Below are 23,590 nucleotides of genomic sequence, written 5' to 3'. Positions count from 1 at the left end.
CCGTGTCTCTCGCCCCCAGAGATTCAAGCCCTGCTGCTGGAGGACATCCTGGTCCTGCTGCAGCGCGTCGACGACCGGCTGATCCTCCGCTGCCCTTCCAGGAACTTGGGGGGAGGGAACAACGATGTCAAGATGTCCTTCAGCCCCATCGTCAGTCTGGACTCTTTGCTGGTCAGATCCGTGGCCACCGGTAAAGCACCGTTTGTCCTCTGTGGCTTTAAATTTATTTAAAAGCTAGTTAAGGTTTACCGTTTAGCGTCCGTTTCGTCCAGTTTCACAAAACAGTTTGGAAGTTGCGGTGAGGTGGGTGGCTTGGGCACGAGCACCCTTTTTAGATTTAATTCCGAAAGACATTCACATGCTAAAATCCATTTTTCTTCAAGTTCCTTCATGAGCCTAAGTGACTCCTAAGACTGCAAGATCCTGAATGGGACTCTTGGAAGAAGAGGTTGAGTGGTTGGGTTCCGTTACAGGTTATTCCCTGCAGGTATACTTGGGTGACTGGTGAAAATGGTGGAAAACTGTGGAAGGATACGCATGGTGCTGTAAGAATTTAAACCCACAAATAGCCCCAATTTAAACATGCTGGCTCAAAGGCTCCTCCGTTAAGCACCAACCCCCCCTCCTCAGGAAACCCCATCATCCCGTGTTGTTCCATTTCTCAGACAACAAGGCCCTGTATGTCATCAGTACGTCCGAGAGGCAGATCTACGAGCTGGTGGCAGGGACGTCGTCCGAGAAGAACACGTGAGTACTTGCTCTTTTTTCACTTGGCCCATTTTCCCCGCACTTTTTTCTAGGATTTTTCCTGGCCTACCGATCTTCTCCATTGTGCGTTTTTCCTAATGGATTTTAACCTTTTCTGTTGTCCTTTTTTATTTTGCCTTTTTCCCCCATGTCTTTTCTTCTAGTTTCCCGGCCTTCTTCTCCCTTTCTTCTACCGTCTGGTCATGCAGTAAACCCTAAAGTGCACAATTATATTTATTGGCTTGTGGATGTTTTAGTGCTGCTATATAAAAGTGTTTATATTTCCATATAAGCATGCAACTGTATGATTATATTCTGTCGCACGTTTTGTATTGCACATATACACTGTGTACAGTGCAGTCCTGAGATCTGCCGGCGACATCGCTGTAATGAGATGTCATGAAAAGGCAGAAACGATTTTCGGCCCGGTTAGTCGGCCCGTGGTGTTGCAATATAAAATAGATAAGTGCCCGAGTACGCTGTCACAGCTGTGATGTTCTGTAACAATGCGCCGGCCTGATGAATCGTGGTGGTGGCCGTATAAAACAGATACATGCACCATCACAATTCAGTTTCAGAGCAAAACCCCACGGAACTACAAAGCGGAGTGGAACCCAGACATGTAAAATCGTAAGAAAAGAGGCCAGCAGGAATTCACCCAGAGCAAGGCGCAGCCCTTGTGATCGGCCGTGTAGGACAGTCCTTGCTGTGACTGTGCGGGACCCTCCCTAGCACTCCTTTGGAGAAGAGGTTTCCGCCCGGCTGAGGGGGGGAATTGGCCTTTTACTTTGTCTTCTTGCGTTTGCAGCTGGAAGGATTTGCTGGAGAAGGCCATCGCGCTGGCTTCCCGCTCTCCGGGGCCTGCCGAGCAGAGGGAAGCCCCCGTCACGTAAGTTCGCCCCTCCTCTTGTCCCATTCCCCGAATGGAGCCTGTGCTGTGTGTTGTCTGGTATAGCTGTCTGAATTCAGCCCCTCTGGGATCCTTACTTATTCCAAACTTCCTGGCTGTGGGCTTGCAGACTGATATCTGTCCTCTCCCAGGTCATCCAGTCTGGATCTGGACACTGCAGTCTCACCTGGAAGTGGAGTTTACCAATCAGGTATGAGATCGAGGCGGAGGGGGGGGTTGGAGTTTTGAAGTCTTACGTCTCCTTCTTTAGCTCCTGCCTGGGGTACTCAGAAATTGAGTACCGTGAATGTTGATTTGTTAAACAAGCTGGTGGAAACTTGCTAGGAGTTCTTCTCGACTTTGTCATGCTCTCCCTCCCCAACTCCCCCCGTAGAAGACTCTCTGACCGAAAGTTCGGCTTCCATGGAGACGGAGCCCCCGGAGGATGAGGACGACGATGTTCTGACGCCCACCCCCCCAGCCGACCCCTCGGTCAACGGCGGCGATGACATCAGTGGGCCGGTCGCAGAAATTCTCCCTCCCCCGGCGTTTGAGAGGGGGATAGCCGATGCGGCTTTGGATGACGGTGAGAGACAACTTTAGCATCACGTCGTAGTGGTTCGATCTGGACATCTTTGTTTTGGTTTGGATTTCATGGCAGCACTATGACAGGCACCCCAACAGAGATCGTCCACCCTTCTCTCACAGATCCACGGTTCTGCAGTTTTTCATCATTTTACATCACCAGAAGCTCAAATCTGGTCGCGATTACGGTTGGGGTTCTGAAATACTGAAGGACTTGGATGCATAGATGTGTATAAACCAAAATTGCTTATAAAAACTTATAAGCTAAACTGATACTAACACAGACTCTGTATCTACGCAACTTAAAGTACTGTTGGCTCTAGTTAATTGTTTTATTATTTGCAAAACTGAGAAATAAAAATGATTTTAATTGCAATGTTGGTCTGGATATAGAAGGGCAGATGGTGCCTCTCTCTAGGCCTGTATCTTCCATTACTTCCAGGGAAGTGTGCCTCCAGATCAGTTCCCTCTGTGATAATGTATCCCCCTCTCGCTTTGATTTCAGTGGAGAATCTCCGGCTGCTGATTTTTAGAAACATTGACGATGGGTGGAGCCAAGACTCGGACGACACGCCCACCAACGAGACAGCCAATGAGACACCGCGCGGAATCAGCCCCTTTCAGGAGCTCGCAGAAAGAGGGCGGGGAGAAACTGGAAGCCATGCCCCGCCTGTTTCAAACAATCAATCAGAGCTCCAAGAAACTGAAATTCCATCTCCACAGTCCCAGTTACCCATTAAAGTGGTCCGGAAAGGTATTCACACTAAAAATTTTAAGTTAAACAGATGCTGAATGTGCAATACTTCTAGCCTCAGCAATGGATCCAAAGGTATTTGTAACTGCTGTGTGAATCATTCTACAGTTTTTGGACCAGAAATCATCGCTGGTACAAATTAAGCTTATTGACCCTTGTGAGCATGAGAACTCACTAGAAAATATTGTGTTTTGGACATGCAAGACTAACCAGTGCGTCAAATGAGTTTTTTCAACTATCTGCACCTGAGGAAACTGCAGTGCATGTGGTAACTCGGCTTCTAGTTGGGTCTCCACAGTAACTCTTTGGCCAGAAGAGCACAGCTAAAGTGGGATGGGGTGTATCTTGGGTGCAGCCACGGAGAGCTCTGAAATCTTGTCCGCTATCCCACGAGGTGCTGCCCAAAAATCACTAACTCACTTCACAGATGTGTTTTTATTTGCTGTCAACTTACATGAAACTGATTCAAAAAGAAACCCACAGTGGGGTGCTTTTCAGGCGCTGGGGTTGTATATGCTTCATCTTCTTAACTGATCAAAATCCCCTGGCTAAGCTCATCCTAGACAGAATAACACAAGGGACTGAAACAGTTGAATATATGACGAGGAAGTGTAACGTGTGTAACAATGAGGAATCTCACTAGCAATTTGAGCACTTGATGAAGCTGAGCTGACGCCACGTCCTATGTGCTTTTCTGCCTCTTGCCCTTTCTTTTTCTGGTACTGTGTTGAATTGGTTGCATGTGTGACGTGAGCTGTCGTCCGTGAAATTAGACAACCAGTTATTTGCCCGATTTCGGTAGTTGTCCAAGAGTTTTTCCACTTGCAGTGTTAGGGGGGCAGCTGCTCACTCTGTTGTCCAACTCTGTGCACCAACCAGGCGACAGTCGTGTAGCTCTTTCTGTGCATGTGCTCGGGGGTGATTTTCTGTTCTTCCGGTTGTGGTGATTTTAATCTTCTCTTTCTTCCTGTTTCTCCTACCCTCCCCCCCAACCTCCTCCCCCCCAATGCACTCACACCTCCCTTCTTCCTCCCCTTTTCAATCACACTGTCTCTTGTGCACAGCTGAGGGGGCGGGCACTTCTTCTCTCCCTGATGACATCACTGATGATGTCGCCACTGACTCCAGCCAATCGGCCAAGTGCTCGCAGGCCAAGGAACAGAGAGGCCGAGCCAGTGTAGATGGTAATAGGAAGCTATGCATTGGAAAACAAATCCTTTGAAAGCTCTCGATTCCAATCTGAGGAAACGCAACATATGGAATATCATCGTCATTTTACTGGGTCTTGTGCCATGGAAACATTTTCAAATTAAAGCAAAGTTTGTTCTGCATGTCCTCAATGTTAAGTCGGCTACTGATGTTGACATTATAATACTGCTGTGTACATGAAAGAAAATATTTTACATGACCAATGTGCCTTTAAAATAAGTGTACAATAATCGAAAGTTCAGTGCAGGACTTAAATCGAAATCTCGCACCTACAAAGTAAGATATACTGGAGAAATTGAAATTTTAAACTGGATATTATTCACAGTTTTGAAGTTTCCTGTACATTGGGGATTACAGTCAATATTTATTATTAAAATATAAAAGAAACTGGTCTTAAGAACAACGCAGCTGTCTAAAGGTGACCAAGGTATCTGTATGCAACAAATGCGTAGGTTTGATTCATAGTGAAACGTTGCGCTGGAGAGTTTTACAGCTGTTGTTTCTGATTCTAGGCAATATGTTCTATCTGGTGATGCCAGAAAGCCTAAAGGAAAGCAGCACAGACGATCCCCACACGGACACGGAAAGCTCACGGGCGCGAAATGGGGAGTCGGACACTCGGGCGAAACAGGATGTGACGTCATCGCAGCGGGGCCCTAGCGCCAGTGCTGCTCCCGCCGCCCCCGCGCTGGGGACGGACCGCAGCCAGCTCCGCCTGTTCGGCCAGGCTCAGCCGCCCCGGGCGCAGAGACACGTCATCAGAAACGTGGACGAGATATTCCAGGCTATCGAGGAGCTGACCGCCAAACTGCACAAGTTAAGGGTAAGCGAGAGATTCCCCCGTCAGAGCTGCTGAGATCGAGTCCGCCAGCCTCTGTCAGGACACCCGACCGTGCGAAGGGTTACGAACGAGAAAAGGCCAGTTAGACTCATTCTGCCCATTTGGTAGTGAGTAGGTAATTAATTTGAGGATCTCATCTGATGGGCACTTGATAGAAGCCAGAGTAGCAGCTTAGGCAATGTAAAGGCCTGTCCCTACTCCCACAGACCTGGGTGTGTTCCATCCATCATCAAATGCACTTTGCAATGTCAGTCTTAGCATTTTAATTACTAGATTTACTCTTCATGTACCTCGAGTCAGTTTATTACAGGATCTAGCCACTGAAGAGAACAAAACTAAATCTCTTGAGAACGACAATAAAAAACCTGGCTTTCTGTTTCCTTTGTACTCTACTGTCGTGGTTTAGAAGCTCATTTCGTGATTTACACTTCTTTTGCACATGTGTTTTTCACCTTCACTATGGGCTTTTGTTTATTAAATGGAACATTACTGTTTTAAGAGCTTTTCATCTGTAAATATTAAGCTATGTCCCTCACTCACCATCCATAACACCCAAAATCACACAATAAATGGGAAATGTGCACATCTTGATCAATGTGCAGTGTTGTGGGGAACAAGTCATGTTGTCAACACTGGTAATTTAACTAGCTTCCTTTAGGACACAGCTGGATGAGATCCATAGAACAATGAGCTAGTCAAAAAAAACAAGCAAAATTGATCCGAGGTGTTAGTGTATGTGTGTGTCTGTGTTTGTATCTGTGTGCGTCCTGCAGCGGAGTGGCGTCCTGTCCAGGGTCTATCCTTGCTTACACCTTTTGCTTACTGGGATAGTATCTAGCTCCCCCCATGACCCTGAATTGGAAAAAGCAGTTAGAAAACAGATGGATGAACAACCAACAAGCTGTAAGACCCGAATAGTGTTACCTTTCTTGTGTTGGTGCCTCTTTGTCCTCCAGAGGGATCAGAACAGAGCTCAGGTCCATGCAGGCGTATATATCTGAAGACCTGAAAATCCACAGTACATGGTTTCTGTTCCGGGCTCATAATCTTCCACCTTCTTTCAGGAAATTGAAGTGGCTCACAACCAGCTTCTGAAAGGGCTGTCGCTACAGTCTGCCAATCAAGAACGTGACCACACCCAGGGAGAGTCCACTGTTGTCCGGACACGCCCCTTTGACCGGGGCGCAGGGGACGGTAAGAAAATTTGAATTGAATTTCGCTCTCGTTTTCTGATCTTAAATGTTGGAATCGCCAGGTCCTTGATCCGACACCCCCCAGGAAACCTAACGGGAGCTTTGGTTCATTAGCATTAATTATGCTCATTACCAAATGAGTGATTTACGAATCCATTCACCATTAACGGCACATGCACTGGACAGTGCTCATCCCTTGGGAAGCATTTCATGAGGCTGTCCTTAAATCTACTCAGTTGTTTCAATCAACCTCCTCTTTAATGGATGGCTTTAGTTTCTGACATATGAGTCATATTTTCCTACAATATGTTTGTTACAGGGTGGAACAGTGATGCATTGGGTAGCATTGCTGCCCCCAGCTCTAGGGCCCTGGGATGAATTCCTGGGATGCCATCTGTGTAGACATTTAATATTCCCCCTGTTTTCGCATGGGTTTCCTCTAGGTGCTCCAGTTTTCTCCCACAGTCCAAACACATGCTGGTAGGTTAATTGGCTTCTGGGGAAATTGGTCCTGGTGTGGCTGTGTGCGTCTGCCCTGTGATGGACTGGCGTCTCGTCCCAGAGGGAATCCTGCTTCGCACCCCTCGCTGGCTAGGATAAAGTCTGGCTCCCCTGCAAGCGAAGCGTGCACTGGCCGAAGCGGTGAGGAGCGGATGGATGGTTTTGTCGTGGCGGTTGTTTTTAAAGCTCTCTTTTTCGTCTCTTAGGTAAAGAAGGCGCCCCGGCCGAGCTGAGTCAACCTGAAATTCAGTCCACCGGGTTCTGACCTTTCCGGTACGTTCCCCCTCTCCCCGTCCCGTGGGCGCACGTAGAGGAGCGGACTCTGGGAATGGTCGTGAAGGCGGAAAGATCATTCCTTTTGCTCCGGACTCCGAGCTCCCCTCTCCTTTTCGTTTCCCTGCATGTACTTTGCTTGAAAGCAAACCCTGGAGGAGGGAGGGGGACAAGCAGCCGAAAACATGAAGGAAAACTGAAAGTCAGTTCTATTGACTTGAGCCAAGTTTTGGAGGGGGACTGAAGAGGAGGCGAAGAAGAAGAGGGCCGTGGCGCAGTGTTGTTGCCAAACAGTGCTGCTTCTTTGACATATCCAGGGACTCTGTGCTGTACAGGGCTGGGGTCCTTTCTTCCCGGCTTCCAGGTACTCGAGGATATAACTGTGAGGGTGATGCCCCTGGGAGGGGGGGCTTCCAGTTGGGTACGGGTTCTGGAACCGCCGCCAAGTTTGAGCCAAAATGGCGGGAAGAATTAACAGCGTATGGGTACGTGTGGGGTTTTTCTGGGGGGTGGAGGCTGGTTTTCTGGGAGGTTTGCAACGTGGGAAGGTTGAAACTGTGAAGTGGCCGCCATTTTGGCTCCAGTCCAGCAGATCATGGCAAACTCTTAAGTAAAATGGCGTGCGGCAGGCTTTCCATCACGGTGCATGCCTTAAATATGTGAAACGAGCGTCATCTTGGCTCTGACAGGAGAGGGCGGGGGAGCAGTGTGGCCACAGGCATCACTATAGAAATCCATAAAGACTTTGGAGCCAACATGGTGGACACTAGGGATGGGGTTTTGCCATCATTTGTAGCCGTAACCATCTTATGTTGGTTCCTCGGATTGCCAAATACAGCAGAGCACCCGGTGGCAGTGGGGCACAGTGTCCTGTGTGAGACTGTGCTAACCTCTGGCTTTGAGTTTGTTTGGCTAGCCAATCTCTGCCGTTGTCCGCTGTTCTTTTCCAGAGGTCAGAAGAGCACAAGTCTTCTTGAGAGTGTCAGGCGTTTACAACGTCTTGTTAAGGTGCAGCTCCTTACCCACCAGTGTGGATATCCAAGTCATGTTTGTGTCATTTACTGAGCCATCTTAACCCCTCCATTTGACCCCAGAAAGCAATAGAATTGCTTGTCATGACATGACCATTAAACCTTAAACCCTCCTTTTTTTTAACAATTTTTTAATTAATAGTCACTTAATCCAGAGTTTTTTTTTAATATAAACTTTCTTTACTACAGATTTGCCCAGCGCAGAGAATTTGAGAATGAGGATACTGGAAGCATGTGATATGTCTGAATTCTGGGAAAGACTCGGTGCTCTGTCTGCCTCTGTTGTGCTCTCTCGCAACCTGGGTTTCCTGTGACCAACCTGGTTCCTGTCTCTCGGTGTGCTTCGCTGTGCTTTCAGTACTATTCCTATTGGGCTTTACTGCACTGTACTCTTTTATTTTTTAACTGGCTTTTACTTTGTTTTTTAGGAAAGTTTTATAAGGGTTGTGCCCAGGGAGTCGTCTCCCTGGGCCCTCAACAGGTGCACATATTATTCAGCTGTGGTATAATTTATTTATTATAGACTGTGATGAAGGATGATTTAGGAGCTTCCAAGTTGGGGCTTTTTCTGGCACACTACAGCCTTGAGCCCGCCGGTACTGACCACAAGGGGGCAGCCTTTACCCCACGTCCATGCAATAACCTTAACGAAGGAGGTGCGGAGCTATGTGCACGTGAGTGTGCAGGGAATTCAAGCGGACACCCGCGGAGTGCTTTGGCCTCTTTGAGGGATGTTTCACCCGAGCGCCAAATAAAAATCTAACAGTGGAGTGGGTGGTTGTTGGTGGGCAGCGCACCCAGGATATCTTGCACAGACATCAGTTCCAAACTGTCAAGTCCGTCTGAACCTCTTTCTCTTTCTCTCGCGACTGGGCTGTTTCGCATGACCTGTCGTATCGGTACTTCACAGCGGCCAAAGCTAACCTGCCTCTTCAGTGAAATCTACATTATTGTGAGGATCAGCATCAGTCATCTTAAGTCACCTCTCATAACACAAACTCAGGAGGCTGCAGTTGAATGGTTGCCTTTGGAGGCAGGAGTAAGGTCTAACTGAATCTGCCAGCAGAAGTGTGAGCCCGGGGGCAGAGGGTCAGACTCCTGTAAAATCTCATAACCATTAAACTGCTGCACCAACTGCAGGAGTGCTTATTGCATTTGTAGGCTCAGTGTTGAGGCTGTTCATCTCCCGCACTCTGACTCCGTTATTAAGTAAAGTTCTGGACTGTGGAAAGGTGGGTAGTTCTGCTGGCCCAGAGCATTTGGGTCCCGTCTTGCTGATTGGGGTGGAGTTTGCATGTTCACCTCACCTGGGCATACAGCTTCCTGTTAGCTGGGATTTCCCTGCATCGTTCCAGCCCTGCCTGTACCAGCCTCTCGTCTCGAGTACAATCACAACCCGTGTGACACCGACCACCCTACTTCACCTTGTATGGCTGACTCCTTAACATTGCCCTGCTTCTAGGTGATGGGATCTTGGTAAACTCACTCGAAATCTTAGACGTGAGGTGTTCGTTCTCATTTTACGATGTCGCAGACTTCTGTGAAGCCTCATATTCACGCTTATTGTCTTAAGTGAGTTAATTCCCTAGAAATCTTAACCACACTTGAAAAGCTGAGCTTTTCAAACAGACAAGAGGAGGAGATGTCACTATAAAAAGCTTTATCTAGATGCATTTCACAATACTTTCAGTAACCGCTTACCCAATTCAGGGTTAGAGTGGCCTGGGGCCTACACACACATACTCACATAGGGCCAATTAAACTACCAGCATGTCTGGACTGTGGGAGAAATCACAGCACCCAGAGGAAACCCGTGTAAACACAAGGGAACATACAAACTACACGCCAACAGCACCTCAGAGCCACAATTGAACCCAGGGCCCCAGCGCCGAGAAGCAGCAACAGTAACTGCTGCGCCACCATGTTGCCCCTAAACAAATTTATTATATCTAAATGAATATAATTGGAGATGAAGACAACTGTATAAGCCACAGCGAGATGCTGTCTATGCCTGCTTTTTTTAAGGTCCCCGTGTGAACTTCTCAGGGTGCTTGTGTATTGGTCCATAAAAGCTCAAACTCTACACGAGCCGGACCAAACTATTTCAAGCCGCCAGGTGCTGATACGGTTTCTTTAGACTTAGGTGCATTTGTTCAGAATTTGGTGGGAAGCTAAAAGACATGCATTTTAATAACCGGATAAGTGCCGTTGAGAGATGTTGTGTCAAACCGGTAATGAAGTCCCATATCCACAGCGTAGTCCGGAGCGCAGCAGGAAGTTGAGCGATGAGAGAAAGGGGACCAGTTTTGCGCCGAGCCCATGTGCTTCAGTTTCACAAAGCAGCACGCTGGGTTTAAACCCATCCCCGAAACCGGCGAATGAAGGAAACGAGGAACCTCAAGATGTCTGTTTCTTTGTGTTTTGTTTTGGTTTTTTTTTCAATCCGCCGTCACAGTGTTGCTCTTCCGCGCGCTGCCGGAGTGGTTCTGTTCAGTGAGCGCAGCCTCCCCTCCCTCGCCCTCGCGGCCTCGACGTCAGCGTTCGTATCCCGTATCGGAATGTTTTTTATCTTGTTCCTTCCAGAGTGACGGAGCCCCCTCGCCCCCTCCCTCCGCCCCCTCGCCCCCCTCCGAGCCGCAACTCCGCAGCGGAATGTTTTGTCAATGTTCTATAATGCTGTAAATCCTGAATTATTTTGCGTTTTGTAGATACGAAGAAATGACTGTAAAATCTTTTTGTTGTTGTTTTTGTTTTGCTCCTTGTTTTTAAAAGAGAAATAGCCATGCCAAACGGAGGTGTATTATGGTTTCATTTTGTGTTTTGTGTCATTAAAAAAACACAACAACAATGCAACATGGCACAAATGTGCATTTCGGTGTGTGTTTGGATTTCCTGTTCCCCTCTCTCCTTTTTTTTCCTAAATGAAGTTTGACAAATCCGTTGTTACTTCTCTTTCACACTGAGAAAAAACAACTTTCCTCCTGCTGTTGATGGATGTTAGTTACCTGTGGATGTAGTTTTATTTTCCCCTCAGGTCTTCAAAGTTCTCACTTCCAAGTGCTATAAATGAGACTGTGAAGTGCCACCCAGCAGCTTGGTCATGAACCCTGTCACAAACAGAAAAGAGGTGAAAATGGACAGGGTGTCTGAGGTGAGGAGGAGGAAAGAGCCGTGATTGGACTGGGTGCCTGAGGTGAGGAGGAGGAAACAGCCGTGGTTGGACTGGTTGTCTGAGGTGAGGAGGAGGAAAGAGCTGTGATTGGATGGGGTGTGTGAGGTGAGGAGGAGGGGTATGAGTTGTGATTGGACTTTGTTGTCTACGGTGAGGAGGAGAGACCCGTGATTGGACTGGGTGCCTGAGGTGTTGGGAGCTTTTAGAGCTGTGTTTAACTTGAAAGGTGGGGGAGTATCTGGGGATCTTATGTGAATCAACCAGTAACGCCTCTCCTTTAGAAAGCAGGAGGGGTTCTGTAGCCCAAATGTGGCTGTTTTAGATGGGCTCCTCTCATTAGTTACCTTTCTTATGCTCTTAGATCACAGAGCAGGGACACAACCTCAAATCACATACATTAAATAACAACTCCTTATCATTTGCTTGTATGTTGTATGTTTTTATTTATATACAAATAACAATGTCCAAGTGCTTTGTAGCTTAAGCAATATTAACTTGGCTATCACTTGCTGTCACGTATCAAGCAAAGGTAATGTAGCTTTATGGGAGAAAGGTGTGCCATTTGTTCATGAAGCTTAAGCACTTGAGGCTTGGTCACCATAGTCCACAATCTCCACATCATCGTTTGAATTAACCCACATGATTCACCACACGTAGGTAGTGGAATCCAAATCACAATTCCAGCATTTCCCTTTATTAGCTACCTATAGTATCTTAAAGCATTCAGTCCTCCAAAGCTGCTTATTCTTGGTGGGCACTGCAGGAACCTGGAATTGAACCCAGAAGTACATCTGTATAAGGCAGGACCTCGCCCTGGACAGAATGCCAGTCTGGATGCCAGACGACCCAAAACAGTTAATATTAGTTCATTATCCTTGGCAGTATTTCTTCGGGAAGTAGGAGGAAGCCCACATATCTGAATCAGGATGCATGCCCCACACAAAAGGCAAATCAAGAGAAAATTTTGCAATGACAAGTTTTCTATTTGACTTTCCCCCTGTACCAGATTTATTTGAATTGAACCTAATTTTTGTAAATTGACCTGATTTAACTAACAACTATAAAACAACCCCTTGTTGCCTAAATCTAATTTCTACCACTTTACTGATAGCTTGCCTGCCTAACATCTGCCCCTCTTATTGTCAATATTATCAACAGTTCCTTTTCCACAGGAGTGATCCCTAATGCTTTTAAAGCCTGCATCAGTCACTGTAATAATGAAGAAGCCTGGCTTGGATTCTGATATAATGATGAATTACAGACCAATTTCTAATTTAGCATTTCTATCTAAGGAGTTACATTGTGTTGGATGCACATCATTTACAGGCTCACATCATTGCTAATCTGTTTGAACCATTCCTCTAGTTTTCGCTCTAATCACATCTCTGAGACTGTTTGTCAAGGGTTTGAATGGTTTGCTTGTTGCATCTGATTCAGGGGCTGTAAGCATTCTCATGCCCCTTTGATTTTAGTGCAGCTTTTGAGACAGTAAAACATCTCAATCATTTTCAAACATTCTTCTCTGTCGGTGGTGCTGTCTTTAACTGGTGCTGCTCTTATCTGACTGGCAGGTTCCATTTTGTTTGGCTTTGTCCTCATAAATTCCCCATTGCCCCAATCAATCGTGGTGTGCCACAAGGTTCAGTTTTTGCCCATTACTTTTTATTATTTACATATGCAAACATGGTCTTCAGTTGTCAAACTCTGGTTGACATCAAATTCCTGGAAGCTGATTTGCCTGCCCATACCCACATTCATCAGACCCAAACAATCACACCAAACGCTGCTGATGGGAAACATCATCTGTACAGACTAGTACAGAAGCTAAGACTGAGCACAGGAGTATGAGAAGGTGGTTCTTGAATACCAGAAGGAATTACAGTCTGGCAGGCAGTACTGATTGCCTCTCGTAGCACACTGTCATGTTGCTATGTAACACTAGTCACTAAAAACTCTTGACACTGAAGATTAGTGTTCAGTTAGTTGATTCAATAATATTGTTCCAGGAATCAGTAAGAAGATTTTGTTAATTAAGACAAGGTTATTAGTTATGGAAGCCCGTTTCCATTAGGGAGTTAAAAAAAACGCGCTATGGTATCTCGCAGTTGCGACTTAATATCTCAGAATTGCGATTTAAAAACTCAGAATTATGACTTTATATCTCGCAATTGCCACTTTTTATCTCACATTTGCGCCTTAGAAATAGCCCACATTTCATTGTCTGTCCTTTTGTTATTGTAACGGATTCGGGTTCCAGGGCTTGTGCCCTCGCCGCTCCCACCCTAGTTCATGGCTCACTGCATGGGCTCGAACCCGGGTCTTGCCAGCTGAGCTAAAGAAGACCTTTAGTCCTGCTGACCAACATCTCTGTTATGCGCAGGGGAGGGCGGTGCCGTCACCACACTGCAACCAGATCGTACAACCTGTATGTCGGCCGTTCCGTTACACTATTTTCATGAATCGTACAGGATGATAGGATCTACAGGTCTGAAGACTTGTCTTGTACAGTGCCCTGATAAAAATCAAATTAATTACACCAATTTTTATAGAATCCCATTTCCGCCAGGGATGCTTCCATAAGTACCCGGATGGAATAGTGGACGGTGGGCTTTTTTTCAGTTTTTATTTAAACACCAGAAATACAAAAAAGGCGACTATGAAAAAGATACAGAAATAGGCACTTCACATCCGGAGGAATTCCCAATTATAAAAACTGAAACGTATACTTTTTACATATTTCCATTGTATGTCTTGACTTTTGATTCTTTAAATTTCTAATAGAATTAAGTACTTTAAAAGCATTAATAGAGGGAGCAGTATAAGGCCATTTACTTTTGTGGATGAACTATTTCGCCAAAATAATTAACAGATTAATAATAAGACCATATCCTTTATCCAAATCATATCTAAATATGAAAATATAAAATATAAAAATCTTTAAATTGAACATTTACCTGTAAATGTTAATAACATTTTGCAAATCTATCCAAAACAATTTTGGTACAATTCCTTTTTTACTTAAAAATGGTCTTCTGTAGGGTGGGAGCAGCGAGGGCACAAGCCCTAGAACCCGAATCCGTCACAATAACAAAAGGACAGACAATGAAATGTGGGCTATTTCACAGTTGCAGTTGCAAGATATAAAGTCATTATTCTGAATTTTTAAATCGCAATTTTGAGCTATAAAGTCGCGATTCTGAGTTTTTAAATTGTAATTCTGAGATTTCAAGTCGTAACTCTAAGATTTTAAGTCGCAACTCTGAGTTACAAAGTCGCAATTGCGAGATACCATAGCAACGTTTTTTTTACTCCCTAGTGGAAACAGGCTTCCATAATTAGTTGCACCCAAAATGTGTTAATTATTATTGAGCCCAGGGGCAAAAGTAGCTTTTTTATTAACTTAGTACAGCATTCCTGGTTTGGAAAGGCACTTTATAAATACATTGTTATATATAACTATTATTATCCTGCACTTGCCAAATGACTCCAAAAACACTCAGGAACAACCCTTAAGTCTCTTACGTGGGGGGATGATCAGTGGATCGGAGTTTTCCCCCCTTTCGTTCAAGCCAGGACAGAAAAAGGGATAGAGTTTCTCTGTGAAGGTGTCGGTGAAAGTGTAGATGTGATTCCTGGTCTCCACGTTGTAAAAGGAGACCTGTCCTTCCTCGTAATCTACATACACCCCCAATGTCCGGGGCTTCAGATCAAGTGGCAGAGGGTCCCAGGAGGCAGCGTTGGCACTGAGCTTCGTTCCGTTCCTCAGCTCCACCGTCCAGTAACCGTTCTCGAGGTTCAGTATGACGCTGCCCTTCCTGCTCACAGATTCTTTGGCCACTCCTATAAACCACTCCGTCTTCTCCCCTACCTCCACCTCCCAGTAGTGTCTCCCTGAGGTGAAGCCCTGTTTGCCCAAGACGTTGATAATCGGGTCGTATCTCTCTGCGTAGTTGGGAAAGTCCTGTTTTTCCTCTCCCAGTCTCACTTGTTTCCCATTGCCGGACAGGATGAGGTTTGCCTGAGCCGTATTGGGGTCCAGAGTCACGTCAGCTGTGGAAGAAACAGAAGAGTACCGCCTCATCGATCCTGTCGTCTCTAGCCCATGGTTAATTGGGCGTCGTGTAGCAGATGTAGACAGATTCCATCCATCCATTTTTTTAATGATTGTAAGCCATCATTACGTGGAGGGGAGCCAGAGCCTATCCTGGCCATCAAGAGGCACATAGTGTACGTCCTGGACAGGACACTAGTCCATCGCAGGGCAGACATGCACACGCGCAGCAGGGAAGAAACCTGGAGCACCTGGAGGAAACCCACGCAAACAAGGGGGGTAGGCATAGAAACTCCTCGTAGCGAGCACCCTTGGCAGATTCTTTCAGTAGGAGATTCAAAACAATAATAAACATACTTCCCCCAAACGGGTTCGGTTCCATGGATCAGACCCTGAGAGTCTGAGCCTGGGTTATATCACTAGCAAACTGGCAGGGGGTACGACTCCTCGCATACAACTGATTGTGCACAATGAGGCTGCCAGGGCATCTCTTGATGTGTGGGCCTGCTGTATTGCCTGAGATTTCCTCCAGGTGGTGCAAACTATCCTTTTAGGAGACGTATGGAATTAATAGAGCAGCAAGCATTGACCTGTTTAAGAAATGATTTGGAGACGTGATTAAATATTGACCTGGCAAATGAACATTGCTATACATTTTTAGAGATCTTGGCAAAAGGTGTTCTGAATTACTGTATGTTCAGCCCTTTGTGTTGTGCAGTGGCTGCTATGAGAATGCTCTATCTACATGATTCAGTCAATGTAGTTTTAAAGACATCCTTGACTTTCGAGAACATTTCAGCAGGGGTTTGTAAAGAGATTATTAGACAGTACCTGATGCTTCACAAATCCACTTCCACACTGTCAAAAAGAGAGAAGGACTTGGATTAATATCACTCTATGCCACTGAAACAATTAGGTTAGTTCCTAAACAACCACTTAAAATAACCCGTTAAATCTGAAAAAGAGGAGATTAGGATTTGATCAGGTCCTGAAAAGTATGATGGTAAGGTTGTGAAATCTTCTGAACAGTAGGAAAGCATGTTTTAGATCAGGAATGATTCTATGGTTCACAGAAGCACAGTGACAACTTGGAAGCCCTTTTATCCTTCTGAATTTTCCATGGATTACAATCATAATTTTCTCACTTCCTAATTCAAGCTCTACTTTTCTCATTGTTTTGGTGATGCCTTCATCTCCCTCTGCTGAACAAGAACACCTCAATCACACGTGAATGGCACCCTGCATAACAAATTAGGTTTCTTATAGTGTTTATGCAATGAAGAAGTGGTATTTTATCTCTTTTGTTCCTTAATGCTGTAGCACCTTTGTTGACAGGGAACCCTTCCTTGAGGGGTCACTAAAGCAAAGTTACATTACTCAGCAACTGGACCACCCTGCAAATCACAATTAACAGCCACGAGCACTCACCCTGCAGTCTGTGTGGGTCCTAATGCCCTAGTATAGTGATGAAGACACTATATTATATAAAGGGTGCCTTCTTTCAGAAGAGACTTAAATCCAAGGGCATGACTCTCCATGGTCCTTAAAAGTTCCAGGGCATTTGTCAAAAAGAGTAGGGGTGTCCTGGCCAATTTCCCCCTGGCCTTTACCAGTCATGGCCTCCTAATAATCCCCATCTCTGAACTGGCTTCATCACTCTGTTCTCCTCCCCACTGAGAGCTGGTGTGTGGTGAGAGTACTGGAGCATCATCCAGGTGGGGCTGCACACTGGTGGTAGTGGAGGGGATCCCCATGACCTATAAAGCTCTTTGAGTGGAGTGTCTAGAGTGCTATATAAGTGTAAAGATTATTTATTTAGTCTATTAACCCTGTTTCTGTGTTAGGTATCATTCTTGACTGACACACAAATCAAGTGTACATTAAATGTCATTCATTTGTGGATTTTAGTGTACCATGAGGTGTCAATAAAGACCAATTGACAGTTGTTCAGCATACAGTAGGTAATAGTTTTAAAAGGAAAAAAAAATGCAAATCGAAAGGCATTGGAGACAAACTTTTGAAATTACCTGACATAAAGGTATTCCCCCTTTTTCCTGCAGAGAAATCATTAGTCAGATTAATTAGCTGCATTATTGTTTAAAGACATCTGTTGGCTTTCGTTTAATGTTTACTGGGCTTCTTCCCCTGGAAATGATCAGAACATTATATTAAGAAATTACAGCTATGCAAGATGAGGGCCATACACTCAGCAAAAGAATGTACAGTAGGTTTTACTCTATTTATGTACTTCATATCTTACATTGGCATGTCATTTATCAGCAGAGCTACAGCTGTATTTCCTTCCCCTGTGGTGGTAGCTATTCCTGAACTCCTCCCTGTCAGACTCTCCAGTGGGCTAACACAGCAGCTTATTGCTCACCACTGTGTTTGGGCATCTTGACATGCAGCTTACAGTATCTAAGTGGACACTGCTCTGTACTGTGTGTTAAAGAAAGCGAGCTACGTTCCAGGAATCGGAATGCAATTCATTAGACAAGACAAGTCGGTGACACGATGTGGTGCAAACGCACTGCTGTTGTTTCCTACCTGTGCCAATGAAACTCAAAGCCCTCGCTGTGGTGCAGTGAGCAAACGTCTCTGGAGAAGTTACTGAGCATGTGTCAGGCATGAGGCGAGCGAGACAAATCAGCCAAGACGTTTTGATGCAGTTGCTACAGAGGCATGCCCCTGTGAAAGTTTACCATAGCAATCATCCATTTTCAGGGACTGCTTAATTCAGTGCCACGGTGTGCTAGGCCTGAGCCTAACCTGGCAGATTGCTATAGATACACCTTGGGCAGGCTGCCAGTCCATCACAGGCCCCACCCACATACACTGTCTTCGTACTAAACTGTAGCTAAAGTGTGTTACATTCACCTAACAGACAAGTCACAATATAGACCATACAGCATGACACAACTATAAATGGATGAATTTCAACCTACTCAAATGTACATTTGCTTGTCGCTTTCCTGTTCTCTGAATTTCAGATCAAGGACAATAAGTATTTAAAGTATGTGTTAATATTTTTTGTATGTGTATTTAATTTATTATTAGTATTATCAGTAATGTTTCATGCTATATATTAAATATTTAATAAATGAAATGTGTATTAGATATTGAATAGATATGTCACAAAAACTTGCGAGTACCCATGCAGGGAAATGTCATTATTGGTATGTTCTGAGGCCCTTTTACTCTCGTGGAAATTATGTCATCTATTGACATTTTCGCAGGTCTGATTAGAAACTAAGATTCCTTCTGCCTGACACATGATGGCTCCCTCATTGTAGTCCTTCTAGTTTGTATTAAACTTAATAAGAAAAAGAGAATGACAATATGGGTGGGAAAATATAATGACTACCTGGTCATGGTAAACTTTCACATGGCATATTATTGCAATTGGGAAGGAAATGTTGACAAAGGTTTGAGAACGCAAATTAATTGAATCCAAGACAAGGGCAACACAAAAATCAAAGTAAAAGGTAGGAATTCTCACTTACTTGACAGTGCCGAAAATACCTGATTGACTAAAAAAAAAACATAGTACTTTATTACCATGATGTATTGTCAAAGTTGGAAAACAGGCTTGCATCACATAGCCTTAATGCACGGTTTTGCAGTAGGTGATATATGTATGTTTCCTAGGTGAAAAACGCTGCAGTGCTAGTGGATCACTCTTTAAGAATCAGCAGAATTTACACCTAAATAATCTCAATTCCACTTATTCCCATTACATGGTAATTTATTTGTATTTAATTAATTAATTTTTTTTGTGAATGCAAATGTTTTTGTTATTGTCTAATAAAAACAAAAATGAGAGAGTGAAAAAAGATCCAAAGTTGTGCATTTTTTGCATTTACACGTTGAAAACATTTAATGGTGAATAAATGTTTCTGTTTTAATTAAATGAGGCATTACTGTCAGGAAAGTGGCGCAATAATAACTAAAATCTGTTCAAAATATTTATAAGGTCTATTGCAGATTAACAGCACTAAAGCTAATACTGTATAACAACCCTAGATTAAAAATCCAGCACACTGCAAAACCTTGGGGATGGAGGGATGTTTTATATTTTGGACAAAAACCTTTTGGTTAGCATGTACGTCAATGTATAACCCGAATCTTTTGCACCTTAGCACACTAGTGTGTCCATTTCTGAAATTTGGACACACCCCAACTCGTAATGTGTTTGTGCGAAGGGAATGAAGATTTAAGCACACTATTCAGCTTGATCAGACTTAGTGTATAAAATCGATGACATTCTGACCACGAGGACAAGCCAGAAGTCCCCTATGAAACAAACCAAAAGGCTGCTGTATTGGTGTTGGTAGTGGGATTGGTGCCTTAATGATCGTGCGTTTAGGTGGCCTTGGGACTTCCCTCTCTCCAGAAATGTCATTAGGAGGTCTTTCTTTTTCATCAGTTAAGATGAAGAACAAGCAACGTTTCACTCTAACTGAGAACCATTTGTCAGCAGCTTTTATCCTGAGCAGATCAAACAGTTGACAAGTTGAGGACTGAGCCCCAAAAAAGACGAAAAAGGATCCACACTGTATTTCGAAATATAACAGCAGGAACAAGAGAAGCTACATATTTAAAAAAAATAAATAAAGCACATTACCAGTTATGTTTTTATCATAGGGGAACACCACCTCCAAGGGACAGCTTACACTTCTGCATTTGTGGGCACTTTTATGACCATCTTGGTGCTTCTGGTATTCTGTAGTATGGACACAAGTGAAAAAACAGGTAGTTAAATTGTGAAACTGCTCATTCTGTTTGCTTTGTGTTCAGTGGCACAAAATGTGCCAAGGGTTATTCTTCTGGTCTGACAAAAGTTTGCTATGGACCTGCATTGATTTGCCAGTAAGACCACTGACTTTATTGAGCATTTTTTTGTACAGTATACCAGCAAATGGCAAATTCAAGTCTAATGGTGTTCTAGTCAATGAACGCCTGTGGTTTTTAAAAGCGTGAGTTTTCCTTACATGTTTCAGCATTGGCCTCATTGGTTCAGTTTTACCACAAACTGGAAATAAATTAAGTCCAGCATCAACAACAAGAAGAAAGTTCTCCATTATAAATCGTGTTCACTTTTTAACAACTCAAGTATTTTATGTTCTTTGCAATTTGTAGTACATTCATTATAGCTCTAGTACCAAATAAAAATGTGCCATGCTGTAATAATTAATGCTGATGCAAAGCTTAGATTAATAAAATGCTAGAGAGGATGTTACAATGATAGGTTTTTAGTGTGGTGAACTGAAACGTAAAAAAACAGATAACAGAAAAGTTAAATCGGCTGCTCTTCTAACTTCACAGTCTTCTTCTGATGCCCAATATTGTAATACAAGTAACTGTATAAATGTTTTGCTGTAAAAGTGTATAGATTTTCTGGAAAAGCAAACATTCCCTTTTCTAGGATTTTGCTTTTTCAGCCTGGCTGTCGAGGAGCTGTGTGATGGTGTCCTCTTCCGTGTCAAAACTCACTTATGACACCCAGCATGGTGATGAGAGTGATGACCCACAGGCAGGCAAAAGCCAGTGCAGCTCTCTTGTACAAAGACGTTGTCCTAACAAATCTCTCCTGTGACCCTGAGGAAAACAAAAACACAATTATTTTATCAGCTGTTTAATGATCAAATTGCTTCTTCATTTATTCTCTTGCTGAGAGTTTGGGTACGAGACAAACACCACAGTCATAAGCCACAAGTGGGCAGTGAATAATGAAACCAAAGGACAGAAGGCTGACCAGTTCCAGCCCTGAAGGGACTGGCTGCAAGTGAGGAGCCTCATCAAAAGATGATCCTCTGCTTTTGTTCTAATTATCCTCTCATTTCCCTAACATGTAAGAGCAATAAAAGGCATCAGTTTACAATGACTCAGTTCAGTCTGGTCACCTTTCCTGTTGATGCAGCAACTTGCCAGTCCTTAGATACCATCCCTACCTTCAGCAACTGTGGGAAGAGCTTTGTTAAAAGCTCGCGATTAATCTTGTTACAGATGGTGGGTTCCCAAATTAGAGAATAAGCCGGAAGTGACCCAATGGATAAATCAACAAGTAAAATAAACTTTTACTTGTAAAAGACTTATCCGTCTTGCAAGGATTTTGCCATGAATAAACCCCAGTGGTTGGTATAATAATAATAATAATAATAATAATTGCTTACACTTATATAGCGCTTTTCTGGACACTCCACTCAAAGCGCTTTACAGGTAATGGGGACTCCCCTCCACCACCACCAGTGTGCAGCCCCACCTGGATGATGCGACGGCAGCCATAGTGCGCCAGAACGCTCACCACACATGAGCTCTAAGTGGGGAGAAGAGCAGAGTAATGAAGCCAATTCGTAGACGAGGATTATTAGGAGGCCATGATTGGTAACGGCCAATGGGAAATTTGGCCAGGATGCCGGGTTTACACCCCTACTCTTTTCAAGAAACGCCCTGGGATTTTTAATGACCACAGAGAGTCAGGACCTCGGTTTTATGTCTCATATACTGTTTACAGTATAGTGTCCCTGTGACTGTACTGGGGCATTAGGACCCACATGGACTGCAGGGTGAGCGCCCCCTGCTGGCCCCACTAACACCTCTTCCAGCAGCACCCTTAGTTTTTCCCAGGAGGTCTCCAATCCAAGTACTGACCAGGCTCACACCTGCTGAGCTTCAGTGGGTTGCCAGTTGTGAGTTGGAGAGTGATATGGCTGCTGGCCATAGTTACAGTACATTAATTCTTTGTTCTCTGGCACAGCTTTGGTGAAAAGAGTAATAATTCAGGCACTCTTGGCTAAACAAATATGTATTAATGACACCTCCGATGACAATACACACACTTCACTACACACAACACACACGTTTCTCTATTTACAGGCTGACAGACAAGGCGTTTCAGAGACCTACTGTATGTCTAGACCAACCTGAAAACCCCCAGACTGCTACCTATTCAACTCTTAAATAATGCCTACGGAGGCCAAAGAAGAGATAAGCTGCCTTCTAAACTAAATAGAATACAACCTACGAACAGATCTCCAACCCAGATGCCACCAAATAATTGGGAAGGTTATCTCCCTATTCTAAAATGCACCCACAAAGCAGAAAAGGTCGCTTTTAATCAAGGTTAACACGGTTCAAACGTTTAGCTTCAGTGGGGTCTTCTCGAACAAGAAACTCTCGCCTGGTACAGGCTTTATGTTCTGTGCTCTGATCTTCTGCTCTCTTATATGGTGTCTTTCTGGACTGCTGATTGGCACTTAACTATTTACCCCAAACTGAATTGACCAAGGTAAACCAAAGTAAACGTAACCATTGCTTTGATTTCTGAAACTTTACCCCCTACATCTCAGTAAACACCCCACTTTGCTTTGAAGCTGGAAATGTTGACACTGCCTAGGCATTAACCATTGTCTCTTTGAGACACTTCCATTGGCTGCTCCAGCTGTAACAATATTTCCCATGTCCTTCATTGCAATTGATAGGCTATAGTCTTACCCCCGAAATTTGTTTTAAGTAGTTCTAGTATTTGTAACATCTCTGCCTTTTCTATTTAATATGGAACACAGTCTACACTATGCCCCAGACATGTTCCTGGTTTATTCCTTGATAAACATCTGAGTGAAAAATCCATTGGATTCATCAGACATTTTCTTTTCAGGCCCATTATTTTCCCAGAGGCATTCTACTTCATGATAAACCCTCATGATAAGGGTCAGGACGGTACCTTGTGATTTCCCTTTGTGTGGGGCATCAGGTCCAAGCTGGGAGAGTGTTGAATAGACATCAGTGGATTTCAGCTCTATACTCTCATAAATGTTGTCCATCTTCAGAAGCGATGTCCTGCAGACAGTCGCAGTTTCTCTGGGATATAAGGAGTCATGCTCTTATCATACAAATTTGCAGGGCAGCGAATAGCAGTGTGGTCTGTGTCCTGTGGTCTTCTCTTGGGCAGCGTTCTAGCCAGTGACAACAGATAAGGCTCTATGAATGTGGTTTCATTCAGCTGTGTCTATTTATAGATGCCTCTACAGCAAGTAGGCCTTCTAATTGTGTGCTATTTATACAATGTTAGAATTTAAAATAATATTAATTTTAAGCCTTGGGTAAATACTTAATTTATACTAAATAGAACAAAATTGACACTTTTCATTCATGCTATGGAAAAGTACTCCTTTTATAAGAATATCCATTTACAACAGCATCCGTTAATCCTGGCAGTGTGCCTGTATTAGGATGCTATTTTCTTTTTTTTCTAAAATACCTTGCACCTTATAGCTCTAAAATGCCACAGAAGGCTTTGTTGATTTACAATAAGTGAACTCAAAAACCTAACCAAAGTGGCATA

The 23,590-nt window shown here is 44.1% G+C and overlaps 2 protein-coding genes across 10 annotated transcripts in view; one reads left to right on the top strand and one right to left on the bottom strand.

Moving 5' to 3' along the window:
* The window catches only part of arhgef11 (Rho guanine nucleotide exchange factor (GEF) 11), a 58,084-nt gene extending 47,193 nt beyond the window's left edge, over positions 1-10,891 (top strand). For 5 of the 7 annotated variants that reach the window (XM_069188528.1, XM_069188527.1, XM_069188526.1 and 2 more), the window contains 10 exons: positions 20-190; positions 666-747; positions 1,556-1,636; positions 1,789-1,847; positions 2,031-2,222; positions 2,727-2,975; positions 4,040-4,159; positions 4,697-5,007; positions 6,090-6,219; positions 6,926-10,891. In XM_069188528.1, coding sequence (XP_069044629.1) covers positions 20-190; positions 666-747; positions 1,556-1,636; positions 1,789-1,847; positions 2,031-2,222; positions 2,727-2,975; positions 4,040-4,159; positions 4,697-5,007; positions 6,090-6,219; positions 6,926-6,984 — 1,454 coding nt within the window. In that variant the 3' untranslated portion in view covers positions 6,985-10,891. The other 2 variants (XM_069188525.1, XM_069188530.1) reach the window with 2 other exon arrangements.
* A 2,530-nt stretch (positions 10,892-13,421) lies between these two features.
* Positions 13,422-23,132, bottom strand: LOC107077232 (E3 ubiquitin-protein ligase TRIM39-like). 3 transcript variants are annotated; one of them, XM_015346045.2, is made up of 7 exons: positions 22,970-23,132; positions 20,740-20,844; positions 19,871-19,969; positions 18,750-18,776; positions 17,274-17,300; positions 16,078-16,104; positions 13,422-15,245 (listed from the first exon to the last, which is right to left on the bottom strand). In XM_015346045.2, exons 1-7 carry the CDS (start codon positions 23,067-23,069, stop codon positions 14,692-14,694), a joined length of 939 nt encoding a protein of 312 aa, XP_015201531.2. In that variant the 5' UTR covers positions 23,070-23,132; the 3' UTR covers positions 13,422-14,691. The 3 variants fall into 3 exon arrangements, with proteins under 3 accessions (XP_015201531.2, XP_015201532.2, XP_069044624.1); XM_015346046.2 differs by lacking the exon at positions 17,274-17,300; XM_069188523.1 differs by lacking the exons at positions 17,274-17,300; positions 18,750-18,776.
* Between the last annotated feature and the right edge of the window lie 458 nt (positions 23,133-23,590).

This window comes from Lepisosteus oculatus, chromosome 4, assembly GCF_040954835.1.
Source record: "Lepisosteus oculatus isolate fLepOcu1 chromosome 4, fLepOcu1.hap2, whole genome shotgun sequence".
Taxonomy (NCBI): domain Eukaryota; kingdom Metazoa; phylum Chordata; class Actinopteri; order Semionotiformes; family Lepisosteidae; genus Lepisosteus; species Lepisosteus oculatus.
This window is presented reverse-complemented; position numbering and strand designations above follow the sequence as displayed.